This window comes from Nicotiana attenuata, unplaced genomic scaffold (assembly GCF_001879085.1).
Source record: "Nicotiana attenuata strain UT unplaced genomic scaffold, NIATTr2, whole genome shotgun sequence".
NCBI classification, from domain to species: domain Eukaryota; kingdom Viridiplantae; phylum Streptophyta; class Magnoliopsida; order Solanales; family Solanaceae; genus Nicotiana; species Nicotiana attenuata.
The window spans coordinates 214,041-221,730 of record NW_017671365.1 but is presented as its reverse complement, the minus strand read 5'-3'; the positions used below and the strand labels follow the sequence as shown (position 1 = coordinate 221,730).

The 7,690-nt window shown below is 29.9% G+C and overlaps 1 protein-coding gene across 1 annotated transcript; it reads right to left on the bottom strand.

The window, feature by feature from the left end:
• Positions 1 to 1,789: 1,789 nt before the first annotated feature.
• LOC109207830 (AP2/ERF and B3 domain-containing transcription repressor RAV2-like) lies at positions 1,790 to 3,439 on the bottom strand. The gene has a single exon (XM_019370825.1). It carries the CDS (start codon positions 3,096 to 3,098, stop codon positions 2,010 to 2,012), a length of 1,089 nt encoding a protein of 362 aa, XP_019226370.1. The 5' UTR covers positions 3,099 to 3,439; the 3' UTR covers positions 1,790 to 2,009.
• Between the last annotated feature and the right edge of the window lie 4,251 nt (positions 3,440 to 7,690).

The following is a 7,690-nucleotide window of genomic DNA, read 5'->3' as shown; positions in this document are numbered from 1 at the left end:
ACTTTGTGGTGCCATGACATTTGTGATGTTATAAAAGCTTCTCAGTAAGAGTAAAATGAAAGTTAAAAGTTAAATTATTTTTAAATTTAGAAATGTATCATTTATTTTGGAATAAACTAAAATTAGGAAAGTACCCCAACAAATTTGAAAAAGAGGGAGTAGTAGTAGTATACTATGAGAAGTTAAACTCTAAAATAGTTCTTACCCTCACCAGTCGACGGTTATTTAAGTGATAAAATTAATGTGGCTAGCTATTTCAAGTATTCGCTCTCTTATGTTTGTTATTGTCCCTACTTGCTAAAGTTTAGCACTTGATCAATCTTTACATTCATACACTACAACCAAAGAAAAAAATTCCCTGATCTACAAAAAGTGGGAATAATCTGAATTAAGTTTCTAATTCCTAAACATATATAACCTGAATTAAGTGCCCAAACTCCTATAAATTATAATGGTTCTAGTCGCTCGAAAGCTGTATATGAACATGTAAAATTCAGGTTAAAAAAACTGATAGGCAGGGGCGACCCGACCAATTTTGTGGCCTAAAGCCAAACTTTATGAGGGGCCTTAATATTTTAATTTTTATCATTATTTATTTGAAATCTTTAGCTTTTCTTAGGTACAAAATTATAAAAAATTTTCTTACCAAGAATAACTCCTAATAAGTATTTTTCAGTTGACAATATAATTAATCTATTTAACCTTTTTTGTGACATTATTATTCTTAGGTAAGATTTTATCAGTTTTAATTATGAAAACTTCTTTCTGCTGAAGCAACGATAACATGAGTTATTAACATTATTCCATAAGCAATTTAGGCATTTGGAAAAGAATTAAATATTTTTATTTGATTAGGTGTATCAATTAAACTGTTATCTTCTAATTGTACTATTTTTCTTAATATTTTTAATTCAGAAAATAAATCTAAACTATTAATATCGAATTGATTATTATGTTTTAAGGAACAACCAAAATTAAGGCAATATTTTTTCGAATTTCCAATATCTAGCTATCTTAGTTTTTACTACTAAATAGAAAACTAAAAATATTCATATGCTTCGAATTGTTCCAAGCTATTTTGAAGTGAAAAAATAGCATTCTATTATGTATAAAAGTAATCAACTCTAAAGGACTCTTCGAAAGCTTTTGAGATTTCATTATCAACATTGCACATCAAATTGTTACTTCATATATATCACACGTTTCTTGTGAAATTCGGGTTCGATATTCATTTCAAGTGCAATTTCCTTGGTAGAAATCGTAGCAGTTACAAATCCTTCTTCTCTATATTTGTTAAAGAAAGAAATCAATTTTTTTCACTTTACGGAACACTTTTTTAAACTTATACATATATTAAGTGTAATAAAAAATGAGGCCCCCTCAAATATGGGGCCTAAAGCGGTTGTTTTACTTGCTTTATGGACGGGCCACCCCTGCTGATAGGATCCCTTTTTTCTTCGCACAATCGCCCACTGGTTCAAAACTGATGGTCCACGCTTAAGATTCTTAATATAATAAACGTGTGCGTGTGCCAGGGGCGAAGTTATGTTGGCCCAAGTGTGGTTAACTGAATACCTTTTGCCGAAAAATTATACTATATATAAGGTAAATATTACTTGTTATTGATTAAAAATAGACTTTGAACACCCTCGCATAACCCGCTGACAAAAGATGTTCAAAATGAACACTCTTATTTAAGCTTCGCCAGTGGCGTGTGCATGTGAGAAAGAAAGAGGTTGTATGTAAGGAATCATAGAGACATGTTTGTAGAGCAACAGTATACACAAAAAGTAAAGCGTGAAATTTCACAAACTCTTGAAACTTAAAAGACATAAAGAAATACAGAAAGTTCAAATTTTTGAACATAAGAGACTCATGTGAAGTAACTAAATTTTTCTCTCCAAATTTCCATTTCCTTTTTTCCTCTCTGTTTTCACCATAGTTGAAGTACAAAAACAAAATAAATAAAAGGAAAAAAAATTACAAACAAAAGCAAAAATACTAAGTGTTCACAAGACATCAATAACCCTTTGTTTCTTTCTACACTCAAATGCCAACAACTCCATCTCCCTCATTCTTTTGCCACCACTACAACTACTCATATTATTTTCAACATTAACAACATTATTAACGTCTTGTACTTTGCAATTCACTCCAAATAATCTCACCATTTTTACTGGTTGAACTTGAACTTGTATTTTATCAAAAACAGGAGTAGTAGTACTGGATATTCTAGCCTTCCAGTCAATATAAAGCTGCTTATCAACTCCATTAGATCTCCCAAAACTTACAATATCTCCAGCCTTCAAGTTCTTCTCCTTAACAAAACGACTCCATCCTTTAGTCAACACATAACTTTGGCTACTATTCCAATATGAATATCTAAATCTCCACACTTTCCCATTCATATCTTCCAAATTTAATAACATTCCTTTGGAATTATTTTCCAAAGGGAAGTATCTCTCCGCATGTTGTTTTGGAATCACTAGCCTATTTAGCTTTCCCACATCACTTGGTGTTACCGCCTTTTCGAACATCAGTTCACGAGCTTTGCTCAATTTCTCTACAGCAAATGAAGTCAGTGGGCCATTTTCACATTCCCTTTTACCATTCTTGTCAAAACTATAAACTTTCTTGCTATGTTCGAGTTCGTCATAATACGTATGTTTACGAAGCATGTCAACAATTTCAGCCTTAGAACGTGTATTCAAGAAGGAAATTTCAATCTCCTCTTTTTCACTATCAAATAATGGTTTGAAATTAGTGACAGCGTCTTTGCCACGGAAACGTTGCGCGGCGATATCGTAAGCTTTGGCTGCTTCATCTTCATCGTTGAAAGTACCTAACCAAATCCTTTGATGTTTTTCGTAGATTTGTGCGCCCCATCGGCCATTTGGCTGAGGGACAACTCCTTTGAATCTTGAAGAAGGCAACTTTTTATTAGAGTCTGCTTCTATGCTGCAATTTAATTCTGCGTCTATTATCACGCTGCTAGTTCCACTTCCCATTCGGGATAATCTGGTTGATATTAATGTTGGTGCAAATGATGGAGGGTCACTAGTTGTGCTCTCTTGTTCTATGCAACAACTTCCATCCATTGAATTTCTTGTTTTGTTTGATGAGAATGTAAAGTTCAAGAATATGGTTAATTTTGCAAAAAAAGAGGAAAGTTAAGAGAGGAGAAAGAGAGATAAAGAAGTATGAATAGGGTTGTTGATTGATGAAGTCGTTGAATACATATATATAAGAAACTCTGCCCCAAGTTTTGGCTGCAATAATTAATGTTTTATTATATGAAAAAAAAATACAACTGGTGCATGCAAATTGTTTATGGTTTTTGAAGATATTGAGATGTGGGTGTTGTGGATCAACCAGAAGCAGATAAGTTTAAGTGACCGTGGGAAGATTCAAAGATAATGGGGGTAGGGGAGGATTTGAATAGTATGTGCTCATATGCATGGAGTCACGTATATATATATATATATATATATATATATATATATATATATATATATATATATATATATATATATATATTTTTTTTTTTTTTTTTTTTTTCATTCTCTTCAGCGATTCNTTTTTTTTTGTGTGTGTGTGTGTGGGGTGGGGGGTATAAACGGTATGCTAGTGATACGGGTGAAACTACACTTTAGTAAATTACACTACGTATATAGATTGTAGAAATTTATAACATATTTGAACACCCTTTCTTGAATTTTTCTTTTACTTCTTTCAAGTTTGAACACTCTTCGAGATTTATAACATATTTGAACACCCTTTTTCAAATTTTTCTTTTACTCTTTTATACTTTGAACACTCTTCGAAAAAATCATGGCTTCGCCACACTGATATATGTATGTTGTGGTGTGAGGTTGCTTGTCATGCTAAATGAATACAAGGATACTTTGTAATACTTGATTGTTTTATAATTAGTGGCTAATGGAACTCTGTATCCACATATTAATGTTTTATTATTAATATTTCCACCGAAAATATTAATAAAAGATATTATTTCCGTTTATCCGTTTGGTGTGGAGCCAAAATTTTCATTAAAGGAAATTAAAATATTAAGAATAAAAATTTCCTGGAAGCAAGGAATGCAATATATAATATATATACATAAACAGAAAAAATTATCTAGTTACACAATATAATTTTTTGACTGAGAGGTGTCAATTGAGCACAGCTTAAAAAGAAGGTGGTTCCATCCCTTTTCCTTTGAGCCTTCGTAGACAAAGTTATTATGTGAACCTATTTTCTTTTTGGTCTGTTCCAAGAAGAATGACTCCTTTTAAAATTTGAAAATTATTTAGTTTAAACTTCAATTCTACTCTTAATTATGAGAAGTTTTTACAACCTCACAAATACTCTGGACCCCTTTTTGATTTGTTTTGGACCACAAATTCAAAAAGTCTTTATTTTTTATTGAACTCTGTACTCAGTCAAAAAAGTTCACATAAATTAGAACAGATAAAATATTGATTAAAGTGTATACATGTTGATCCAAACATCATTCGTATCCCAAAATATTGCATATACGAGTTGTGGGCTGTATATGCGAGGTGGGGTTAGATATATGAGTCAAGTTGATAGTGTTCACATCATGACAGTGGACCACGTGTTATAGTAAGTTCATCTCCCCTGAGCTTTGATGGTACTGGGCATCCTTTTTTTTTTTTTTTTTCTTGATGGTGTATCTGGGAATTGGGATGAGATGATGTATTAAAAGCAATAATAAAATAATAAAGAAGATTTTGATGAAGTATCACATCGGAATTTTGGAAAAAATTACAGTATAAATTTTGTTCTCACTTTTGTGTATTTTTCCTGATTTCAATAGGATGGGAGGTGTCATGGGCGAATGTTAATGTTAAATAAGGGGGATGGTTGGACTTGAAAACAAACCCATCCAAACAAGAATTTCCCATAAAATCTTACCTGGCAAGATTTGATTCGTTCTCCATCTTCGACTTGTTTTTCTTTGCTAGGTTCAACGTTACAAATACATAATTGGTTCACAATCTAAATATTTAATGAATATAATAAAAATATATGGGCTGCACAAAAATTACTGGATTCTTGAATAAACTTTTTTTCCTATTAGATACCATCACACATTCTTCAAATTTGTTTGACTGAACAATGCATTTTTTTAAAAAGAAAAGGACTTTTGATAGAAATCAAAGATATCCTTAAATTCTTTAATTATTTTTAAGATGTTGATCATTTGTGTCATATGCCTAAGATGAGAAAAGAATAGAGTAATTACTTGTCATTGTGAGATTTCGGTAAAACAAAATGTTACAATTCAAACAATATTTTTATAAAGTTTTTTTTCCTTTTTAAATAGTTTTATAACTTACTGCAAACAATAGTTTTCTTCTTTCATGAAATGTGTTTTAAAACTAGATTTGAGTGCATTATAAAATTATGATTATGTACGGAAAGAATTCTTATTAAAACGCGTTGGACACCATTAGCTGTGGGACTTTCAGTTTGTCGCATTAGCCCCATTTCAAGATTCCCTTGTTTGTCTTAATGTGTATTCATGTACTAAAATCAGGAGCTACCTTTTAATTGAAGAGATCCAAAATGATAATCTAATCAGCAATTCATGTGATTAATTATTTAATCCTTAGGTACAGATTATACCTTTTTGGGTGGTGGTTTTGAAATTTTACAAGTTTTGAATTATTTATCTCATATTATCTGATAATTATTTATTTGTTATATATATTACCTTATTCTATGTTCGAATTTTTTTATTTTATATCTTATGCATACACCAATGCGATAAGTACATGACATTTCCTCTACATATGATTTATTTTGCTTAATTTGATACTTAATCATGATAAATTAGTATGTTTAGTGGACATATAAAATTGATCCAGTAAGTCCTTATTTACTCCTTTATTATTACTATACTTTGTGAAAACGGGAAGAAAGAAGAGAATTTGAAGATGAGATAATCGAATAGCTTATTTGAGGAGTCATTGACCAGGTCTAAAATATCATGTAATCTGGTTATAAATATGAAGATTCATTTCTTCCCCAACAATTTTGCAGTTTTAGATTAAGTCAACTTGGTCAATTGATTACTTAGCTTATTTAAGGATGCACTGACTAGGTCAAAACACTTCCGACCTATTATTAAACTAGTAATCGTACCCGCGCAATGCGCGGTTAATATTAAAAAAATATTAATTAAATTATAATCGGGCTAGTTTGATCCTATTAGACCGTATTGCTTTAATAAATTTCAATTGTCACCTTATTTGTCAATACGATATACCCAACCCTCACCGATGTTTGAGTAGTTAATTTCTTTGTTAATTTTTAATAAATAATTTTTTTGTTATTAACTAATTATGCCATGTGCCTTTTTTCTAGGCTACCACTTGGATTAATGTGGGGCCTTTTTCCTTGGCTTTTAATAATATATAGATAGANTAACCAATTAATATATATATATATATATATATATATATATATATATATGTAGTTTTTTTATTTTTATTATTTGCGTTTTTTATAGATATTTAAATTCAAATATAATAACTAATAATTAATTATTAACTAAAAAATTAATTAGTAACTAATTATGCCATGTGGCTTTTCTTTATGCTGCCACTTGGCTTAAGGAGAGCGCTTTATCCTCTCCTTTTAATAATATATAGAAGATTTTAAAACTCCAACATAAAACTACTCCCCGATTTGAATGACTAGTTTTTCTTCTTAGATTTTCGTTTTCTTATAGTTAATTTTTTTTATTTTAAAATAATTTTAAAACTCCAACTTGAAACTACTCCCACCCAATTTGAATGGGTAGTTATTTTTTATATATTTATATTTTCAAGTTTTTTTATAATTAATTATAAGATATCTATATCTATTAATTAAAATAAAGTAACCAATTAATATATATATATATGGTAGTTTTTTATTTTTTATTATTTTCGTGTTTTATAGATATTTAAATTCAAATATAATAACTAATAATTAATTATTAACTAAAAAATTAATTAGTAACTAATTATGCCATGTCGCTTTTTTTTATGCTGCCACTTGGCTTAAGAAGAGGGCTTTATCCTCTCCTTTTAATAATATATAGATTTGAAAACTTTTAATTTCCTCCCCAATAATTTTGCAATTTTACAGTCAGTCAGCCTAGTCAATTGAATAACTTATTTGAGGAGGCATTGACTAGGTCTAAGGTAGCTAAGCATTCCTTGCTACTTATATATTTGAAAATTTTCTATTTTCCTCTCCAACAATTTTAACTTTTACCTTAAATTAGCCCTGTCAAGATGCGGTAGCTCCACCCTTAGAGTTTTTTTTTTTTTAAATTTTTTTTGTTTTTAATTTTATTTAATGTGAAGTTATTTTTCTTATAATTTTGTTGGTGGTATCTTCTGAATATCAACTTTTCACAAATGGGATTATCTTTGCATAATTTAGTGGTAGGGTCCGTCTAATTTGGTTATAAAATTGCATCATTGATTTTATATATGAGTACGTTAGAAATTTGGATTCGGTGGGACAATTTATCTAAAGCATTTTAATCTGAATTCTCAAGAACTTATTTTGTAGATGGTCCACCTTTTTTACTTTAACATAGTTTAATTAAGAAGAACCAATCCATAAATAACTACCAAAGATGTTCAACGTCATCTTCTAGGTATATACT